Source organism: Urtica dioica, chromosome 2, assembly GCF_054948205.1.
Source record: "Urtica dioica subsp. dioica isolate 48M chromosome 2, U.dioica_male_clone48M_v1_H2, whole genome shotgun sequence".
Taxonomy (NCBI): domain Eukaryota; kingdom Viridiplantae; phylum Streptophyta; class Magnoliopsida; order Rosales; family Urticaceae; genus Urtica; species Urtica dioica.
Window position 1 is genome coordinate 54,096,395 of NC_142757.1, and position 23,470 is coordinate 54,119,864.

Genomic DNA, 23,470 nt, shown 5'->3' on the forward strand with positions numbered 1-23,470 from the left:
ATTTTTCTTTTTATTTAATATTTAATGAAAATTTCAATCAATTTTGTGTTAACCTAAAAAAACAAAAACAAAATGATAAAAATAATTTGGGTTTATATATATAAATGAAAATTTCGCTAAAGGTTAACCAAACTGAAGATGTATCTTCACGGAGTACATCTTCTTTCACTGACTTTTATTTTAATCAAAATCTTCTTTCATTGATCAACGATGTAGAAACTTTAGGTTCTTGTACACATCCCAAAAGCAATCCCAAAGAAGAATAAAGATCAACCAAAAGGTCCCAAACTAACCCATGATTTCATCATCAACAAAAAGCTTTAGTTTCCACGTTTGAAGCTCGAGTCTTTCTAGAGCAGAGTTAGTAGTACAACACACACACAAGCATAAAAGAAAAACCAAGTATCCAACAATATAGGTAAAAAAACCGGAAAAAAAAAACACATCAAACACTCCAAAACCAAAACAAAAAAAAAAAAAACAGAACACTAGTCATGGTAGCTCTCGGCATCTTCTTGTTCCTCTTCGTCCCCGTAATCGTCCTCGTCCGCGGTGGCGTCCTGGTACTGCTGGTACTCGGAGACGAGGTCGTTCATGTTGCTCTCGGCCTCGGTGAATTCCATCTCGTCCATTCCTTCCCCGGTGTACCAGTGCAAGAAAGCCTTGCGCCGGAACATGGCCGTGAACTGCTCCGAGACGCGCCGGAACATCTCCTGGATCGACGTCGAGTTCCCGATGAACGTCGACGACATCTTCAGCCCCGTCGGAGGCACGTCGCACTGCGTCGACTTGACGTTGTTCGGGATCCACTCCACGAAGTACGACGAGTTCTTGTTCTGGACGTTCATCATCTGCTCGTCCACCTCCTTCGTGCTCATCTTTCCCCGGAACATGGCTGAGGCGGTGAGGTATCGCCCGTGGCGAGGGTCCGCGGCGCACATCATGTTCTTCGAGTCCCACATCTGCTGAGTCAGCTCGGGAACCGTGAGGGACCGGTACTGCTGGGACCCGCGCGAGGTGAGGGGCGCGAAGCCCACCATGAAGAAGTGGAGCCGCGGGAACGGGATGAGGTTCACGGCGAGCTTTCTCAGGTCAGAGTTGAGCTGACCCGGGAACCTTAGGCAGCAAGTTACCCCGCTCATCGTCGCCGATATCAGGTGGTTCAAGTCCCCAACTGATGTTAATCGCATTCAAAAAAATAGTATGTTAAAACAAATTTCTAGTTATTCTATACTAACCCCTCTTAACTACCTATTGATTGTAATAATACAACTAGTGTTACTGCAAGTTCAGTTTTGATTACACTGGTAAGTTGTAAAATAATAAGGCTACTTTTTGAGTTCCTAATGGTCAATTATCATGTGTTATACAGGTTACAGCTACTAGAATAGATTTATGGAAATTAACTACATTAGTATTAAAGAGAGCCATGTGAGTGATCAGAGAACCATTTCCATTAGTACTATACCATGACAGAAGTTCTGACAGACACGTGGCCAAAGGTAACAAGGTGGCTAAAAAAAGTAAAATATAACTATATCTGTGTCCTTGTATTGTCAAAATATTATGTCTGCCAACTATAATTTTCCTAATTAAGTGGTTGCTTTAACATTAAAAAAAATATCTCATTCCAAACTCTTTATTCAACATATCAGGGTTTCTCTGGGTGTTCGCTATGAACGCGAACTGAGAGCCAAATTTTAAAATTCCCATAACCCCGTTTCCATCGATCACTATAGCTACAGCCAAAGAAGTTGTACGAACAAACAACGAATCGTATTGAAATGAGGGGATATATTGTATACTTACAGCTCGGAGTACTAAGCTTGAGTGTACGGAAACAGATATCGTAGAGAGCCTCGTTGTCGAGAACCATACACTCGTCAGCGTTCTCGACAAGCTGATGAACTGAGAGAGTTGCATTGTAGGGCTCGACGACTGTGTCTGAGACTTTCGGGGACGGGAAAACGGAGAATGTGAGCATCATCCGATCCGGATACTCTTCCTTTATCTTCGATATCAGCAATGTTCCCATCCCCGAACCGGTCCCGCCTCCGAGTGAATGGCAGACCTGAAACCCTACAAACCCAAACCAAACAGACTCAGGAAAAGAGGAAAAACAGGGAAATGTATTCTTCTCTGTGATCTCAATAAAAGTGCACTACGATCTCACTCATTGAGCAGTAATTCACATTTCTTTAAGAGACCGATTCAAATATTCGAAAGAAACATACACGCGAATCCAAACACTCTCAAGTTCTCTACATAGAATTTTCATAATAAGTCTCAAATTTATCTGGACTGAATACACATGATAATTAAAATTTAGGGTTTGAAGAGTGTTCTTCATGGCTACATGGTGTCAAAAATTCACTCACTGACCAGAAATTCACATTTTTTTAAGAACCCTAGATAAATACTCTAAGAGAAACCTAAAACAAGTCAAAACAATCTCACTTTCTTTCTCCATCGACTAATCTACAACTAAATAGCTATAGCATCAACAAACAACAAAAATCCCTAATAGGTCTCAAATTTACCTAGACAGGCTAGACTGAATACTAATGAAAATCAGATTTAGGGTTTGAAATATTTTCTTCTTTGTGACTACACATCTCTCAATCAAAAAGCTCTCCGATGCATTCATTGACCATCGACTCACATTTTTTTCAAAAAAAACCTAAGCCGAATATTCAAAAGAAACCTAGGTCAAAAAATAAAAAATAAAATAATACCTTGCAAGCAATCGCAATTCTCGACCTCCTTTCTGACAACGTCGAGCACAGAGTCGATCAACTCCGCGCCTTCGGTGTAGTGACCTTTCGCCCAATTATTTCCGGCGCCGGATTGGCCGAAGACGAAGTTATCCGGCCGGAAGATCTGTCCGTACGTCCCCGATCTAACGCTGTCCATAGTCCCTGGCTCGAGATCGACCAGAACCGCCCTGGGAACGTACCTCCCACAGCTCGCCTCGTTGTAGTACACGTTGAGTCGCTCGAGTTGGAGCTCCGAGTCGCCATTGTAGCGACCTGTCGAGTCAATCCCGTGCTCGGCGCAGATTACCTCCCAGAACTTCGCTCCGATCTGGTTCCCACACTGACCAGCCTGGATATGGAGGATTTCACGCATCTTCTTCAAAGATTCGAAGACTCTTTCTCTTCTCTCTAGGTTTTTTTCTTCTTTTTTTCGAAAAAGCTTTTTCAGAGGAGAAGTTTTTTTTTTTTTTTTTTCCTTTTCGACAGGTGTGTGGGAATAAAGAAAATGCTAAGAGCCAGTTGGTCGATATATAACGGGAGAGATGACGGTCTTTTTAACGGCTCTGTCGTCTGGGTGAGTTTTCGAGGGATTTGACGGGGTCGTTTAACGGGCGTTTGGTTTTAGAGGGAAAGTTGAATTTTCGAATGCGGGTTTTTTATCCACTGTGGCGCGGACTAGAGTAGAATTTTGATCGGCTGTGTTTACAGTACACGTGAGGTGTTTTTAATGTACGGAGATATGTATTGATTACGATTGTACCCTTGTCGGGTTGGCGATATTCCGATTTCAGACATTCACGTGTCACGTCACGTGGGACGCATAGAGGATAAGAGATAATGCTATCAACTCATATGAAGTTTTGCTTTCGATAAACAAAATAATAATAATAAATGAAGTTCTGCTTTTTCGGAGATTAATATTTGATGACCAACTTATTAAAATTTATATGCTGAGTCAACAAAGAACTTCTAATTGTCAAAGTACTATTTTATACAAGAAGTTTGGATTCAAGCTGTTTAAGTTAATGTCTATTACTTTAATATTCAAATGTTTATAAACTCTTTATCTAAACCGTTGTTTATATATTTGGTAACAAAACAAACCCTTCGGTGAGATAATTATTCCGACACTAGTGAAAAATTATTTCTCATACGTGGTATATTTTAATTCACTATACATAATTAAAATACATAACATTCAAATTTTAGAAGGAAAAACTAGAATTTTATTTAATTTTTATAACGTTTGTATATTTTGTTTAACAATGATTCTCAAAAGGAAAAACTTAAATTTGTTTAAGTTAGCCAAAATTTGCTCCGTCATTGTTCACAATATTTTTTAATTGAAAATGGTCAACCGATTACACGCAGATTTTGCAGAATTGATGAGTTACTCTCTTTTCCATTGACTTTGATTTGAGCTTCCATTTTAAATTAACATGTTATGAAAGTTTTAATTATGAAAAAAAGAAATTAAAATGAGTTAGATAGGATATATGGCCGTTCACCTAATTATTTTCTTCAATCTCAACCAAAGCCAATCATGGTGCTCTAACCAAAGACGTATAGTTGACAGCAAGTTGACAGCATGGCAAGTCTTATTTTAATTGAAATCACTTAATTAAGATTTATCTAAGCAAGTTGGCAAGCCTTGCAAAAACCACCCAAAAAAAAAAATCAACAACAATTATGTATCAAATCGATCTTCTTGTGCAAAAAGGGACATAGTATACCATAGAGTATAGACCACCACACACACTTGATGATTTGTTGATAGACTTCGGTTTCACTCTTTCATGTTCAATTTTAGGCTGTCTCACGGGACCGTAAAATCGACGAAGGTGTTGAGGAGACTTGGGACCAAAGCAAAAGCTAGGAAACAAAAGAGAAACATTAAAAAAAAAATTATGGGCCGGATCACCAAGAGTTGTAGTTGTTATGGGTCATTTTTCCTTCACAAGATCTCATGACCTCCTGGCAGGTCTCATGACCCTCTGACGGGTCTAAGGACTCCTTGGCAGGTCCCTTGACTCGTGGGTACGTCTGATGACCCCCCTGGCGAATCCCATGACCCCATGACAGGTCATATGACTAGTGGGTACGTTTGGTGACCCCCCCGGCGAGTCTTACGACCCCCTGACCGGTCCCGTGACCCGTGGGTACGTCTCGCGACCCCCCCCCCCGACGAGTCTCGCGATCTCTTGGCAGGTCTCATGACTCCCTGGCAGGTCTCATGACCCATGGGTACGTCTGGTGACCCCCTCCGGCGAGTCCCATGACCCCCTGGCAGGTCCCATGACCAGTGGGTACGTTTGGTGACCCCTCCTGCGAGTCCCATGACCCACTGACGGGTCCCATGACTCCCTGACAAGTCTTATGACTAGTGGGTACGTCTGGTGACTCCCCCTGATGAGTCTCATGACCCACTGACCGGTCCCGTGACCCGCGGGTACGTCTGATGACCCCCCTGGCGAACCCCATGACCCCCTGACGGGTCCAATGACCCCCTGACAGGTCCTATGACTAGTTGGTACGTCCGGTGACCCCCCAGCGAGTCTTATGACCCCCCCGACCGGTCCCGTGACCCGTGGGCACGTCCCGCGACCCCCTCGGAGAGTCTCGTCCGTCCCCTCCCAAACAGGACCGTCCCTCCAATAATAGCCAAATGACGAGACTACCCCGACCCTCACAACTCTACTATAAATACCTGAGACAAACACTAGTGAAGGGCTGGCTTTTTCTCTCTTTAACTAGACTATGTCAAAACCTCTATTCAGCTATTTCTCTCACTAGAAACACATTTGGGACCGAAATCAAGAACAAAGAGAATCAAAGCCACTCCACTCACACACTTTCACACAAAAAACGAGGAACGATCTCCTTCCATTCTCTCTAGAGTGGGAGAGATAAGTTCACTCTCTCTCAAAACCCGAGGCTTCCAAGCCAAATTATATTCCCTCTACGATCGTGTCCAAGAACTTGAGAAATCAATTCTCTCGTTCTTCATTCGATAAGAGGAATATCTCATTACTAATCTCACAGATTCGAAGACACGTGGCCAAGTCCGCTCACGTCACGTGTCCATAAGCGTTGAACCAAAAAACGGCTTAACAGTAGTCATGGGGGATTTGAAAAGTAATTATTTAAGGGGGGCATGTTTGAAAAAAATAATCATTTAATTTTGATTAAAATGTAAAAAATTTATAAAAATTTGAGATAAAAAAAATTATATTTTTCAAAAGTTCAGGAGAGGATATATTATATGCCTCCTTGGTCCTTACTTGGCTCGTTTCGCAAGAGAGTCTCTCGTTTGTGAGCTGATATTGATATACACAATGGAGGTGCAATCATACTCCAAAACTACGACTACGAGGGAGTTCGCGATTTGGAAAAAGGCTTCATTATTGAGGACATTCACAAGATGAACAATCAGAACTTCTCCTTCTAGTTCACAAGATTGAATCAAGTCTTGTTTGATGGTTGAATTAGCATTGCTTAGTGGGATCAAATAAAATCCATCTTTATTCTATGGCAAAATGTAGAGAAAATAATGAGAAATAATGATATATTATCCTTTTTATACAGTACTATCCCCTCTATTTTCACTTTCTTTTAGCCGTGTTTTTCTCTCTAGTTAGTAGTTACTCCCCATTTCTCTTAATTTCTCTCTTTTTTTTTTCAATTGAATTTGATTTAAATTTAAATGTTTGAATAAAAAACAAATTTGATCGATGCTATTTTATATAAAATATATAAATCATGAATATGAATTTGAATTTTTTTAACATTAACTTACCTGTGTCATTTTAATAATAAAGACAATAGCTTTATTATTCTCTCCTTACACGGTGAAATTAAATATACCGAATTTGGTAGTGAGCTATGTTAATCTAAATGCGTAAAAACCTTTGGGGAAAAATGCATAAAAACCTTACAATGAATTATAATATGGGTTCTATAGTTATATAGCCATATAGAAACTTTAAGTTTGCATAATAGAGAACGTTTGGTTAATTATAGTTAATTAGTCATTGATTCTATTAACAATAATTAATTGATAATTTTTCCCAGATAATTTTATTTGCGAAAATTATCAATTAATTATTGTTAATAGAATCAATGGCTAATTAACTATAATAACGAAATGTTGGCTATTTAATAAACGATAAATTTGATATGACTTAGTGAAAACAAGTTTAAAAAAAAAAAAAAAAAAACCTCCAGGGTAAATGAGAAGGGATATCGGTTGGTTAGCTTACGTTAAAAGAAATATATAGTAAGAAAAATATTGTATAAGTTTTACCTACTGATGTGAACTCGTCGGAGTTCAATTTGAGCGGACCGTCTATCGAAAGGTTGGGATATAGACGAAGCTTTCGTGCTCGAAACTTTCGAATTATGATGGATCGAATGATGCCACGATGGGTTGCGGAATTCCCGTCGATAAATCGGACGAACGCCACAAGAATGTTGAGCACAAATTCTTGATAAGTTCTAGACTAAGAGAATCATCACTAAACACACAAACACACTTTTTTTTCATATATCTTCGAAGATGCTCATACTAGAGCTTACACACACATATATATAGTCTAGACACTACTACAAAACTAGGATTTTATAACGATTAAAAACAGTTGTAGAATGATTCTACAACGCTTATCAAGCGTTGTAGAAGCTTCTACAACGCTTAAAAATCCGTTGTAGAATCCAAGAGCTTTCTACAACGCTTAATTATCCGTTGTAGAAACTAAGCTTCTACAACGGATATTTAAGCGTTGTAGAAGCTTCTACAACGGTATGAATCCATTGTGTAATTTTTAAATATTTTCAAACACCTCGCCGCGGCGAAGTATAATTCTCGCCGCGGCGAGATATTTTACAACGGATATTTATATCCGTTGTAGAATCATGTCGCCGCGGCGGGAATTCTACTTCGCCGCGGCGAGTTGTGTGCCGCGGCGATGTATGTTCTGAGCCGCGGCGACAACATTCTACAACAGATTTCATTCCGTTGTAAAATCCTGTCACCGCGGCTAAAATTATACGTCGCCGTGGCGAGATGTTAGCCGCGGCGATATATGTTCTGCGCCGCGGCGACAACATTCTACAATGGATAGACATCGTTTGTAGAAGGTTTCTGATTATTTTTTTAAAAACCCGCCGCGGCGACGTTTTAGGTTAGCCGCGGCGAAACCAAAACATCGCCGCGGCGAGGTTTTGATTTATAAATAATGTGCTCTCGGTATCTTTTATGCCGCGGAGTCTCTTATTTTGCGCCGCGGCAAACGTTATACGCCGCGGCGAAATGTCTACGTCGCCGCGGCGAGAGGCTTCTTTTTGAATCTGAAATCATTTTTTTACACGTACTAAAACCCGTTGTTGGCACCTGAAATAACCTTCAATCCAAAAAATAATATCTACATCCTCAAAAACATTCAAAAGAAATATTTACATCTAAAACCAATCCAAAATTGAATATAAAAACTAACTAATCATCACAATTAATAAATGTTTGTACATAAGTTAACCATTCTTCCCTAACTCTCTCTAAATCCTCCTTTGTATAGTGTTTCTTACTTTCTAATTTTCCTACACCTCCTACGACTATATCGCGCATATAAGAAATCACAAAATACACTACTACAAATTTCATTTTCTGGTGCGGAAGGGTATCCGGTGCGACATGTCGCACCTAAAAGTCGCACCTAAATGGGCATCGGGTGCGACATGTCGCACCGGATACCTTTCCAAAAAACCAAAAATTTCGCTCATTTTAAGTGGTATCGGGTGCGACATGTCGCACCCAATACTATCCGGTGCGACATGTCGCACCTAAAAGTTTTAAAAATTTTAGGCGGGCTTTTTAACTTTCCTGAACTGAAAAGCTTTTTTTTTTAGTATCCGGTGCGACATGTCGCACCTAATACTTTTGTCGCACCCAATATGAGCATTAGGTGCGACATGTCGCACCCAATATAAGCATTAGGTGCGACATGTCGCACCTAAAAGTATTAGGTTAAAATTATAAAATACCGCTCATTCTTCTTCTTCCTCATGCCTCTCTCATTCTCTCTCCCTCTTTCTCTCTCCATCGCTTTCTCTCTCTCTCGTCCCTCTGCTCGTCGCCTCTCCTCCGCGCCGCCGCCCATCCTCTTCGCCGCTGCCCGTCCTCCTCGCCGCCGCCCATCCTTTTCGCCGCCCGTCCTCCTCGCCGCCGCTTCTCCTCGCCGCCAAGCCTAAGTAAGTTCGCTCACTCTCTTTCTCGCTCTCTTTCTCTCTAGGTAACTCACTCTCTTTCTCAGATCTGTCGGCCGACGACCTCGGCCCCGGCCACCAAGCACCTCCGCTAAGCCCCTCCGCCGCCCAAGACCGCGACGACCGTGTCTGCCCCGTCACAACGCCTCATTCCTCGCCGCCCCTCCTCTACCTCCTCCCTCGCCGGCCTCGCCTTCGACGACCGTTTATTTTTTTTTAATTAAAATAACGTATTAGGTGCGACATGTTGCACCTAATACCCGTTTTTTTTTATATTTTCTGAAGCTAAATAGGTGCGACTTTGGGTGCGACATGTCGCACCCAAAGATGTCGCACCTAATATGTGACACTTTTAGGTGCGACATGTCGCACCCGAAGCCTTTAGCGACGGATTTTTGGGTGCGACAATGTCGCACCTAAAGTCGCACCCGAAGAACTTTCGGGTGCGACATTTTGGGCATTGGGTGCGACTTTCGTCGCACCCAATGCCTATGTTTGTAGTAGTGATACCCGCATTCCGTGTTTCCGGTTTGCCTCGGAGCGTTCCAAGCCTTGATGTACGTTGATTGCCCGTTATTATGGGCGTTTTGGTGCTCGAGCTTGAAATCCAAAAAAACCCTATAACACGGAAATCATAAGAGAAAAAACCTCTACAATGATTTATAATAAAAATAGTTTAAAAAATCAAAATATTACCTTTTTATCAATCGAGTTAAATCGATTGGAATTTTATTTCTTAACGGGTCGAAGAACATAGCACTATCTCTCCAAGGGTCGAGGACAACGAGCATCCAATGCGCACCTTTATCGTACGGCATCAAAGCTAGTTCACCAAATTTGCATTTTCGTACCATGTTTCCAACGTCCTTGACTCGTTTTGACAAATAAGCATCCTCGTCGTTGTTTGCGATGTACGAACTTAAGCCCGGATTTATAAAACAATAGTCTCGACTCTTCTTCGCCTTTTCTAGCCTCGAGCGTAGATAGCTATGACAAACAAGTATTTGGTTGATCAAAACACTAAATATTGAATATTTATATTAAAAACGCATATAAAGAAAACACTTACTCCATATAAACTGTTATGCTCCCCGCGCCAATTTCCAAGTATTGCAAAAAGTCGAAAACATCTTCAAATGACACCGGAATCGGGATAGCCGCGAGACTTGGACTAACATTGACCATAATCACATCCCCTTCCGGTAACATTACTTTGTTGGCATGTTGAGCGAGCAATCGAAACTTTGGATTAATCACCTTGTCGGAATCTTCTTAGCATCATCGATGCTAGGTTCACTCTCAAAACCGAGCTTTAAGAGTTGTTTGACAACCGGACCGCGACTCTCTATTCCCGTGTCCATTTCGATCAATCTCTTCGGCCACGAGACAAATCCTCCTATGGCATCTTCAATGGTTTGAGCTTCTTCGGTGAGAATTGGCAATTTTGTTTTTTAATCAAAACCTCCAAAACGGTCACACGTACATTTCCTTCCTCCAAAGGTAAAGAGTGAACTACGCTCCCATTTACGTATGCTCGCCCATTTGCAACATGAATCATGCCTCCTTTCACAACATCATCTATGAAAAGAAGACACTCGACGCTTTCATCCGAAGTCGGTGTCACCGGGGGTGGTTGGATTCAATGAGCAACTAGCACGAACACTATTGGGTTTTTCCACAACAATAGGATCGATCTTCGGACGATCATCAACATCGTCGTGTTCTAAGCGAATCAAGAATATTATCAATAACTTAATACCAAAACATTTATCTTTATTAATAAATAGATAAAAAAAAATTAAACATACCTAAAGAGACCGCTTCATTGACGTGTTCTTCAACATTTGCCATCTCTTCATCATCAACAACCTTCGCGTTGAGATTCTCTTCCACACACTCGACACTAGGCGACTCGACATCAGCATCTCCGACATTAATGCTACCATTTCCACCGAAGGCCTTCGTCACCAAAGACTTTAACTCGCTCATTTCCCGACGCATCTTAATTACTTCTTCGTTGGGCGTTGGAGGAACAAAGTACTTAAAACGCGACGTGTGTTTGGATTGACCGCAAACTCGCGACGTTCCCAAATATTCTTGCAAAATGCTCTTTCCCGATTCCGGCACCCATGTCTCTTGCGTTGCTTGTTGTGATAACGTTTTCTACACATAAAATTATTTAAAAATAAAATTACAAGGTTAATTGTTATAACAAAGGTAAAGAACTTACGATTTTTTCTCCCATCAATTTGTCTTTCTCATCCTTGTAGTTATCTACGTCTTTCATTCGCGAGTCAATCCAAAGTTTCTCTTTCGTAGGCCATTCCCCCGTTTCGTCATGCTAGTAAGAAGTAATTATATAATAAATTAAAAAATAATAGCAACATTTGGAATAACTAAAAGAAAAAAATGAATCTAACCTTTTCTTGATCAAGCTTTCGATATCCATTTCGGCCCGTTCGAGATTTGTACACACTTTTTCCGATATTTGATTTCCCATGTTCAGATGTTTGTTTGAACATTTCGGTTCGTCTATACTCAACAAATGCTATCCAATCTTCTTCGGTGATACTTCTATAGAATTTCAAAATACAAGCCGGTCTCTTTAAGGCGATTGGTTCGTTGATGATGTCTTTGAGTAGATCGTTGCATATCTCATGACGAAATAACCTTGCCGCTTCTCTGACTCTCATAAGGCAATCGTGTTTTTGTTCGATAGGAATCGTAAATCCTTCTTGCATTTCATTGCAAATCCGTTCTTTAATTTGGGCGTTCTCTTTACATCTCCAATCACGCATCGAAAGTGGAACGTGTTCTCTTGCTAGCACGCCAAAGTAACTCGACAACTCATCACCCTCTTTACCCATTGGTTGCCCTTTATCATCAAATTGTACCGGGATTTTTTTACCAAGTGTTTTAGCCTTATTAACCCGACCCATAAGAGTGTCTCTTCGTTTTCCTTTTTCATCGGAGTTTAGCACTAATTGTCTTCTAATTTTTCTTTTACCACTACCGCTAGAAGTAGTAGTAGTGGACGACATGGAATCTAATATACAAAATTCAAAACATAATCTCAATTTCTAACTCAAATTCAATCCGATTCCAACTCAAATACAACTTCAAATCAATATCAAACTCAAATACAACGAATTCAAATCCAATATCCAATACAAATTCTTCCTAACTTCAAATAAATACCAAATTCTAACTAAATAATAACATAAATCAAATTAAATTCAAAACAAGTTAGGAAAAAACATACCAGGTGGAGGCGAGGACGTGGCGAGCGAGAGGCGAGGTGGAGCGGGGCGGGGCGAGGTGGAGGCGGGGCAGGCGAGGTGGAGCGGGGTGGGGCGAGGTGGAGGCGGGGCAGGGGCGAGGTGGAGGTGAGGCGGGGTCAAGGTGAGGTGGAGGCTGGGCGGGGTCAAGGCGGAGAGGGGTCGAGGCGGAGGCAAGGTAGAGTGAGGGTGAGGACCGGAGAGAGAGGGGCGGGGAAAAGAGAGGGTGAGGGCCGGAGAGAGAGGGGCGGTGAGAAGAGAGGGTGAGGGCCGGAGAGAGAGCGACGGCGTGAAGAGAGAGAGGGGCGGAGAGAGAGGGACGGCGAGAACGAGGAGCGGAGATAGAAGAAGAAGAATGGAGAAGTAGAAGAATGAAAGAATGAAAAAAACGCTTAAAGTCTGAAAAAATAGGCGGGACGTTTAAAAAAAATGAAAATTTTTTGTTTTAAAAGGCTTCTACAACGCTTAGCGAAGCGTTGTAGAAACCTCGCCGCGGCGACGTATAATTCCCGCCGCGGCGAGATGTTTCTACAACGCTTATAATAAGCATTGTAGAAGTCTCGCCGCGGCGAGACAAACCTAGAAAAGTTACGCCGCGGCGAGAAATATTCCTAGCCGCGGCGAGAACAGAATCCTAAACCTAAACGTCCTCGCCACGGCGACGTCTATATCTCGCCGCGGCGAGATGATTCTACAACGCTTAACAATGCGTTGTAGAATCGTCTCGCCGCGGCGTTGAGTATTTCCCGCTGCGGCGAATATATCCCGCCGCGGCGAACGTTGTACACTGCCGCGGCGAGGACATAATTTCAAATATGCATCCTCTCGGTAAGTTTCCCGCCGCGGCGAAATGTATTTCCCGCCGCGGCGAATATACCCCGCCGCGGCGACGTTTGTACACTACCGCGGCGAGAACATAATTTCAAATAAGCATCATCTCGGTAAGTTTTCCGCCGCGTCGGGTGCTTACTGTTGGGACGTCGCCGCGGCTAAGTGTTTTTTCTGCCGCGGCGAGAACTTTCTACAACGCATGGAAAAGCGTTGTAGATAGGCCTCGCCGCGGCGAAGTCGTATTCGCGCCGCGACGAAAAACACGAGGTTGATGATATATATTCTCATTTATCTTTTTTCACTTAGAACTCTCATAACCTCCCTCGAAAAAGATTTCCAGCACCTTTTCGACTCATTCTACTGCGTCCTCGTTTACAAGTCTCATCTACACATCAGAATCTAGTAAGTTCTTCTCTAATTTGCTCCAAATGTTGTTCTCTTGATAGTTTACTAATTAGAATGAGTTTTTTTTTTTTTTTTTTTTATATAATTATGGTTTTCTATGAAGATGAGAAAGTGGATGTGGGAGAATAGATTAAACGAGATATATCGTAAATGTGTAGATGAGTTTTGTGATTTTGCTAGAGAGAACATGGTAGATGTGAAATCTATGCGTTGTCCTTTTATTCAATGTGGAAATCATAGACATTTTTCGGTTGATGTCGTTCGGACCCATTTGTTTGTATATGGAATAATGACCTCGTATCAAAGATGGTACTACCATGGGGAGGTTTTTCGTTCTATGGTAAACGAGGATAACAATGATGTTGAAGATGATATTGATGACATGTGCGGAATGATGAACGATTTGGAGGATGATTTTGTTGAGCGACCGGAATTGTTTGAGTCCATGATGAATGATGCGGAGACACTATTATATGAAGGGTGTACAAGCTTTTCGAAGTTGTCATTTCTAGTTACATTATTTCATTTAAAGGCATCGGGCGGTTGGACAAACACTAGTTTTACTCTATTGTTGGAACAACTGAAAGAAGCATTTCCGGAAGATAATAAAGTTCCTTTAAGTATGCATGAAGTGAAGAAGACTTTGGGCACATTAGGCATGAAGTACGAGAAATTTCATGCGTGCCCAAATTATTGTGTTTTATATAGACATGAGTATGAAGATCTGAATGAATGTCCGACGTGCAAAGAGTGAAGGTGGAAGAAGGGTAAAATTCCATGTAATGGGGTTAAAGGAGTTCCAGTCAAGGTACGTACATTTTCATTACTTGATTAAGAAATACATGTAGCTCATATTCATTATTAATTATTGATTTTCTTTAAATATATTTCAGTCATTATGGTACATTTTTCCAATGCCGCGCTTCCGTCGAATGTTTAATAGTGTCAAACACGCGAAGAACATGGTTTGGCACTCCGAAAAGCGTATCGATGATGGTATGTTGAGACATCCTGCTGATGCTTCACAGTGGAAATCCTTCGATTTAGAGTATAAGGATTTCAGTGTTAATACTCGAAATTTGCGCCTTGGTCTAGCGTCTGATGGTATGAATCTGTTCAGCATGATGAGCAGTAAATATAGTGTTTGGTCGGTTATACTCGTGAACTACAATCTCCCTCCAAAGCTATGTATGAAGAGAAAGTTCTTGATGTTAACACTTCTGATTTCAGGACCGAATCAACCAGGAAATGATATCAATGTTTATTTGGCACCGTTGGTCGATGATTTGAAGATGTATGGGAGAAAGGGATAGAAGTCAAAGACCCTTACCGTGGAGATTCGTTCAACTTAAGGGCAATGTTAATGTGGACTATTAACGACTTTCCTGCCTATGGAAACTTGTCAGGATACTCTGTGAAATGCTCGATTGGTTGTCCGATTTGCATGAAAGACACATCTTCCATCAGGTTGAAGCATGGTAAGAAGACCGTTTTTCTTGGTCATAGAAGATTTTTACCAAGAGATCACACATATAGAAGGTTGAAACAGGCATTTGATGGAAATACAGAAGAACGATCGCCTCCTAGAATTTTGTCTGGTGAAGATGTCTATGAGATGGTTAAAAACGTCAATGAATTGCTTGGGAAAAGAAAGCGAAGTGCTAGTACTAAAGAATCTTTCAAAGAGAATCCTTGGAAGAAGAAATCGATTTTCTACGACCTTCCTTATTGGAAGACACACTACGTTCGGCATTGTCTAGATGTTATGCACATCGAGAAAAATGTGTGTGAATCGTTTATCGGTACGCTTCTTGATGATCCAAATAAATCGAAAGACGGATTAAAATCTCGAATGGATCTCAAAGAGATGAATATAAGAAGCATTTTGCATCCCCAAGAGGGGGGTGAAAAAAAAACAAAATTGCCACCGGCAAAGTACACTCTAGATCGAAAGGAGAAGAAGAAGTTGTGTAGCTGGTTTGCTTCTATTAAAGTCCCCGATGGTCATTCATCAAACTATAAGAGGTTCGTGTCTTTGAAAGATTTGAGAACTTATTGGAATGAAGACTCAAGACTGTCATGTACTGCTACAACAAATGTTGCCTCTTGCTTTGCGAGGAATTGTACCAAAAGATGTGAGATTCGCAATATCAAAGATATGTGTATTCTTTAACTCAATTTTCTCTAAGGTCATCGATCATACTCGTCTAGATTTAATGCAGTCAGAATTGGTGAAAACTCTCTGCTTGCTCGAAAAGTTCTTTCCACCTTTGTTTTTCGACATCATGGTTCATTTAACCGTCCACTTGATACGTGAAGTGAAATTATGCGGGCCGGTATTTTTACGGTGGATGTATCCAATCGAACGTTACATGAAAGTGTTGAAAAGCTACGTGAAGAACTACAATAGGCCCAAATGAAGCATAGTTGAAAATTACATAGCAGAAGAGTCGGTTGAGTTTTGTTCTGAGTATTTAGCTAAAGCAGACGAAATTGGGGTACCCAAAAACACCAATTTTGATTCAAAAGCTCTATCTACATGTATGTTTTTGACACTTTATTTGTTACTTTAAATTATGAGCGTTCTTGTTTAAGTATGTTTTTATTTATAGGTACCTATTCGAGTGTCAAGCGAAAAGAATGGGAGCAAGCCGGTCTCCATGTGCTACACAACGTGTTGTCAATGGTGCCCACAAGAAGAGTTGTAATCTTTATATTATGCATTTGATGTAATAAAGTCTCATGAACACTCTTGCTTGTAATTGCTTATTCATTAATAAAAAGTTGAAACGTTCATTCAATCTTCCTTGTTTGAAGCTTTATGATAAAACCTTAGTCTTTAGTCCATGAACAAACTAAACAACTTACGAAGAGACAAATGTAGATTTGCATGAACAAACTCTTCGTAGTTTGCTTAAAACAATATATTCGCAATCTAAAGGTCAAATGACTATTGACCTCAGTATGATTGTTAGAAGAATCTATGATGTCTGGTTATGAGGCATTGAGAGTTGAAGACTCTATAGTTCTTCTAGGTATCTTCCAAAGGTACTGAATTGACCAGTGCACTTCTAGAGACAAGATAAGAACAAACCATTTAACCTCTTATGTCTCGAAGTCACTATGTATGAATTGCATCATGCTTACCTTAATCCTGAAATGAGACATGCCATTTCACAGCTTACGTATTCTCATTTGAGAAAGTCAGAGTTCGGACTCACTATGTGATTCCGAACAGGGCCTATTGGTGAAGTACTAAGTTGTGAGAATGTCATGAGTAACTTTGTGAAGTTCTCATAGATATGGAATTCATGTACAAGATTGCTGAAATGCAATGTATGTCACCTCATGCTTTGTTCCTTGGAGTGTGAATAAATGAACTGGCCAGTGTCCAAATTGAGTCCTGACTCTTTTGGATGAAACAATGTGACTTGTTAGCTCCTCGTCAATACATTGTTTCTAACTTATTCACAAGCAACAAAGGAGTTGAAGAAATAACAACTAGAAGGGTAAAATGGTAATTTAGTAAATCCCGACTAGCTGATGACATTCATGAAGGGTAAACATAGATAATATTCAGTGGATCCGCTCATCATAATTAGGTTGAATTCTTGAGTAGAAAATAAATTCATTTGAACCGAGAGATTTTCAGTGTCAACTCTTTAGTGGAGTCAGTTGGCATTAAGCTAAACTTGGAAAAGGTTTGTGAACTTTTGAGTCCAAGTGTTTAGCTCAAGCTTTGTTCATTTGGGTCCATGAGGTCACTGTCACGAATCACATCGAGTAGGAATAGTTAAACTGGAAGCTAAGTCAAAACAAGAACGAAAATAGTCAAAATGGTATTTTTGTCTTTTGAGACAAAGGATGAAATGAATGTCAATAAATTTTTTTGACAAGTTCATTTGATGACTTAATATCACTCGGCCATGACTTGATCATTGGGCCTTGTGAATTAATTTCATTTCTTAAGAATTTTATTGAAAATCCTTAATGGGCTTTTCTCATGTTGTCATGAACAAATGAAGAAGCTTCTAGAAGCTCCTTCTAGAGACATAGTGGGCGCCCAACATACCCATAGGAAGAGAGAATATTTTGTGCATAAATGTATGAAGATACTTGCCAAAAGAAAAAGAGGAAACAAATTTCCCCTAAGAGGAAATGAGGTAGGCGCCCAAGAGAGAGACAAAAGGCAAGGCACGGAACAAAATAGGAAACAAATCCAAGGCTTAATGAAGCCTACCTTGGCCGAGTATGTCATAGAGGAAAAGAGGAAATTGGCTCATGAATATGTGATATTCTATAGAAGAGGAAACTACCTTATTGAAGGTAAGACCTCTCCTATAAATAGGAGCCTCATTCTTCTCAATTTTCTCATTCCACATAAGTTAGAGATTGAGAGCCTCTCTCTCTAGAACTTGTGGTTGCCGCCCCTTCCTCTCTCTCTCTAGTTTATTTTCAATTTTTTGTTTTGGCACCTAGGTCCTCATTTGACCTAGTGTTTAGCTCTGCGACTTCAAGACTCGTTCTTAAGTCGTAGTGTTTAAAAGTGCCCAGTCACTAATTCCTTTTCTCTCGAGTGATTTAGTGATAGAAACTTTTGTGGTTGCTCGAGTTGCCGAGGAAGGAAGAGAGACGTGCTGCGAGGGGAGACGAACGTTGCAACCTTTTCCAAAAGCTTCTCAACGTTCAAGCTTCTAAAAAGGTTAGTAAACTTCTATGCTCATAATAGTTTTTATTTACATGTGCTTGCACTTTGTGTACGTTAGTAAAAACTGTTTTACTTGTAAAAGAAATTTTTTAAAATTCCATTGCTTAACGAAGCGTTAAACTTTTTCTTAAACCCTAGATCAATTCCAACACAACGTTTCTGAGGTCACGCCATTTGTGGATATTCAGTTGAGAGTGAATAATCCAAAGAAAGGAAGAAATGAGAAATGGTTACAAGAAGAGCACAACCGTTTGTTTCAGAACTGGCTTGGAAAACGCTTATTTAAAGAGGCAGGACATTCATCTACATTGAGTAAACTATCTGGCGGGCCTTCCTAAATGGTTACAAGGTACACTGCTTGGTCTGTTAATGGTTTTACATTTTACACAAGAGAGAGAGACAACAAGCATCTCGTTCAAAATAGTGGTGTTACATTGTTTGCCGAAGCATTACATGTTTCGTCGGCCAAAGATAAGAATCCAAAACATGCTTTTATGAACTATTATGGATACATTTAAGACATTTGGGAACTTGATTATTGCGGGTCGCGAGTCGCATTATTCAAGTGCAAATGGGCAGATAATAATCATTTTAAAGTTGATAATGACGGAGTTACAGTTGCCGACTTTAGACGGATTGACTACGAGAATGATTCATTTATTTTGGCTTCGCAAGCAAGTCAAGTGTTTTATGTTTCGGATCCAGCCAATCCAAAGTTATCGTTAGTAGTTCGTATGAAAGCGAGAAATAGTAACGATGAAGAAGCCGAAGACATGTCTAGCATTCCACCGTTCACATCAGGATTACCTCCCATTGATCAAGAGATGGACGATTTTGATGATGACGATGTTTCTCATCTACTTCGTAAGGATATAGATCCTATTTTTGTTTGATTTAGAACAGTTAACAATGTATTTTCATTTTGGATTTAGAGAGCGTTGTAGAATCTCTCGCCGCGGCGACTATGTAATTCCGCCGCGACAAGATAAACTTGCCGCGGTGAGACAATCATGTCGCCGCGGCGAGATCATGTTTAAAAAAATGCATGCTCTCGTTAAGTTTCTCGCCGCGGCGACATAATTTCGCCGCAGCGAGAAAATGATGTCGCCGCGGCGAGAACATGTTTAAAAAATGTATGTTTTCAGTAAGTTTCGCGCCGCAGCGATGTATGTGTTCCGCCGCGGCGAGACGTTTCTACAACGCTTGAAAAAGCGTTGTAGAATCTCTCGCCGCGGTGAGATAAACTTGCCACGGCGAGAAAATTATGTCGCCGCGGCGAGGTCATGTTTTCAAATATGCATGCTCTCGGTAAGTTTCTCGCCGCGGCGATGTGGACTTTTCGCTGCGGTTAGGACTTTCTACAACGCTTTGCAAAGCGTTGTAGAATGCCTCGCCGCGGCGATGTAGAAAACACGCCGCGGCATCGATTCCACACCGCGGCGAGTATAGTACATCGCCGCGGCGAGATTAGAGTATAATAACCTCATCATTCATATTTCACTTTCTTTCCCATTTTAAACCTGTTTTTCAACCAAAAAATTACCATTCAAATAAAAAATCATCACACATTCAGATTTCACAAGCGGTAAATATTAATCAAGTCTCAAACACATATTAAATAAAACGCGAGTCTTAAACATAAACATAAACATAAACATAAACATAAACATAAACATAAACAAACCAAACGAGTCTTAATTTAAATTTAAAAAGAGTCTGAAATTGTTATTGAGGAGTTGGTGTTGTTGGTTTACTCGTCATTCGGTGGTGGTGGTGGTGGTGAGTGCGCCGGATATTGAGGAGGTGCCATATGCGGTGGCCACTGTGGTGGTGGGTACGAATAGTCGGAGTATTGAGGATATGGAGGAAATAACACCTGGTTCTCTTGGTTGATGTCCCACCGAGAGTAGAGATCGTTCAATTGGTTGATGTGAGAGGCGACAGACTCCGCTTGTTGGTGCATGTACTGTTGCGTGTGTTGGAACCCGCCGATGAGATAGTTGGAGCATTGAGCTATGTAGTCGATGGTGGCGGGGTCGACTACCAGAGGTGCTTGTAAGAACAATCGAGGCTCGTTGAGTGGTGGTCCCTCTTCCCATTCTTCCTCATCTTCCTCCGCTTCCTCCGCTTGTGGTTCCTCCCTAATCTTGTACCGATCGATGATGTTATTCGTAATAGGCCCCGTAGGACCCTTCATCGTATCCCTTTTCGAGCGTCCTAGCCCCGCATTTGTACAAAGGCCGATAATGATTGACGGATATGGAAAACCGTGTCGTTCATTAGTATAGTCTAGACTCTTCATCCAATTGTAGATGAATCGACCGACGTTGATAGAATAACCTTTTATGATGCAGAATAACACCTGGATACGACCCTCGTCAAGAGTGGTGAAGTGCTTGATCGGAAAGAGGCGAGCGCAAACAAAGTAAATCCAAGCTTTAGCAATCCTGGTGAGTTGGTCACGCTTGAGTACCCTTTTTCCTTTTTCAAGGACCCAATCCTCTCCTGGAATGCACAGCAACCTCGCCATCTCCTCATGGCTGCAAGTTCTTAACCATTCCCGATAGCCTTCATTCTCGAAAGGCACATCTAGGGTCCCAAGCAAATCGTTGATCGCTTCGACGCTCACATCGACCGGTCTACCTCGGACCGTCACAACATCTCCATTGTGATCTGGTAAGTTTGCGTAGAATTCGTACACGAAGTTTAAGTTCGCCTCGAACTCGAGAACGGCACAATACTTCACCCAGTCATGACCTTGAATACTGTTGCGGATTAACACTCCTATATCGGTGTTAGAGCTCACATTGAATCCCCACTCAGGGATCACACTGCGCGACGAGATTTTGTCGTAACGATCCTCCGTGGCCTTTCTAGTGAAGATACTTGTGTTATAATCTGCTTCAGGGGACGGTTGACGAGCTCGCTTACCTTTACTTTTACTAGGACCTTTGGAAGAGCTCGGAGCCGTGGCGCCCGCCGGAATTTTTGTTCGAACCATTTTTCACCTTCACAAAGCATAATCATAAAAAATTCAATCTCGACATCTACAATCAACATAACCATTTTAAATACTAACAATGTCACAACAATCACAAATTCTATATCAATTCCAACTTCATTTACACATAACAATATCAAATTCATAAACAATTCCAATAATTAGAAATTCATAAACAATCCCAACAATTGAGAAATTCATAAACAATTCAATATCAACATTAATCAATATAACCATTTTAAATACTAACCGATGTCACAATATGTCAAACACTATCCGGATATTGCAATCTAACTCAAATTCATTTTAACACAAATTCTAACTCAAATTCATTCTAACACAAATTCTAACTCAAATTCATTCTAACACAAATTCTAACTCAAATTCATTCTAACACAAATTCTAACTCAAATTCATTCATAATATGTCAAACAAAAACCTAATTTCGTGTTCTAAACAAAGAAAATAAAATAAAAAACTCTAATTTTGTTAACCACCTTAAATCAATAACCCTAATTTTGTTAAATCAATAACCACAACATGCAACTCGGGGAAATAACATGAAATCCATATTCAAAAACACGAAATCCATATCAACAACACGAAATTAAATCAATAACCACCTTAAAAACTTAGAAAATCATACCTTACAATGTTAAAGAGAGAGTGAGAGGCGGCGAGAGAGAGAGAGAGAGGCGCGAGAGAGTGGGGCGGTGAGGACGTGACGAGCGAGAATGGCGGCGAGGACAAGGCGACGGCGAGAAATCGGGGCGGCGAGGACGTGGCGAGGGAATTTGGAAGAAAAAATCAGGACAGAATCGGCCGAAATGGTTGTCTCGCGTTAGTATTTTGAGGAGAATGAGAAAAAAAAAACTGAAAATGGGCTTATATAGGGAAAACCTAAAAAATCTCGCCGCGGCGAGAATATGTCTTCGCCGCGGCGACAAGGTCCTACAACGGATTTTATGACCGTTGTAGGATCATCTTGCCGCGGTGGGATTCCTTCATCGCCGCGGCGAGGAAGTTTCATAAAAAATTGCTTGGCCACGGTATCCTTCTCGCCGCGGCGGAGAATATTTCTCGCCGCAGCGAGATAATGTCGCCGCGGCGAGAGATGACTTTCGCCGCGGCGAATGGATTATACAACACTTTAAACAAGCGTTGTAGAAAGATAATAACCTCTAGGCACAAACCTTACATATTCTAATTCAATGGTTATAAAACCAAATGAATGAAAAAAAAACATAATCACAAAAATGAATAACCATAACCTCTAAGAAAATAAAAACCACCAAGTAATGAAAATTAAAAGCTACAGGTTACAAAACAAGTAAAAAAAAAACATCCAAATTTGTTGATGAGTGCATTGGCCTTTTTCACATTGATGCTTGAGATGTCCTCATCATTTCCTCCGGGTTGAGAAGGATTTGCCCTCAAATCAAATTGTCTTTTTTTTTTAATTATTATTACCTCACTTTCTTGGCACATTTGTTGTTGGTCTTTGAAAATTTCTTTTGGAGAAAGTGGTGACAAAGTGTTGTCGCGGTGGTTGTGGCGGAAAGTGTACTTGTTGGTGAAGCCGTTGTGAGATACCTTCCGGTCGAATTGCCATGGCCGTTCGAGTAGTAAATGTCCGGCCTTCATTGGAACCACGTCGCAAAGAACCTTGTCTTCGTATATTCCGATTTTAAATGGAACGATAACTTGTTGAGCAACTTTCACACCTCCATTATCGTTGAGCCAATGGAGCTTGTATGGTCGTGGGTGGTTTGTCATCGATAAATCAAGCTTGTCGACCAAGGTAGTACTAGCCACGTTGGTACAACTACCACCATCAATGAACAAACTACATACCTTGTCCTTGATGAAGCACCGTGTTTGGAAGATTGTTTTTCGTTGAGCGTCGTCATCTTCCTTAGCGAGCACACTTAAGGACCGATGATTCACAAGTGTGAGACTTTTTGGAATGTCATTGGCCAGGTCTTCTTCGTTCTCTTCTTGTTCTTCTGTCGACTCTTCATCGGTGGTGTACTCTCCATTTTCCGTCAAGATCATGGTGCGCTTGTTTGGACATTGGCTAGCAATGTGCCCTCGCCCTTGGCATTTGAAACACCTTATGTCACTATTTCTTGACGTTTCGATGCCGTTCTTGTCTTGAACATCATGATTGAGTGGCGTGGACGAAGGTGGAACCACTATTTTGGAGGAGCTTTGTGAGACCCGACTTTTGTAC

At 41.0% G+C, this 23,470-nt stretch overlaps 1 protein-coding gene across 1 annotated transcript; it reads right to left on the reverse strand.

Moving 5' to 3' along the window:
- Positions 1-269: 269 nt before the first annotated feature.
- LOC149405716 (tubulin beta-1 chain-like) lies at positions 270-3,255 on the reverse strand. The gene is made up of 3 exons (XM_089607982.1): positions 2,736-3,255; positions 1,810-2,079; positions 270-1,174 (listed from the first exon to the last, which is right to left on the reverse strand). The coding sequence occupies exons 1-3, from the start codon at positions 3,127-3,129 to the stop codon at positions 489-491; spliced, it is 1,350 nt and encodes a 449-aa protein (XP_089464108.1). The 5' UTR covers positions 3,130-3,255; the 3' UTR covers positions 270-488.
- Positions 3,256-23,470: the final 20,215 nt, after the last annotated feature.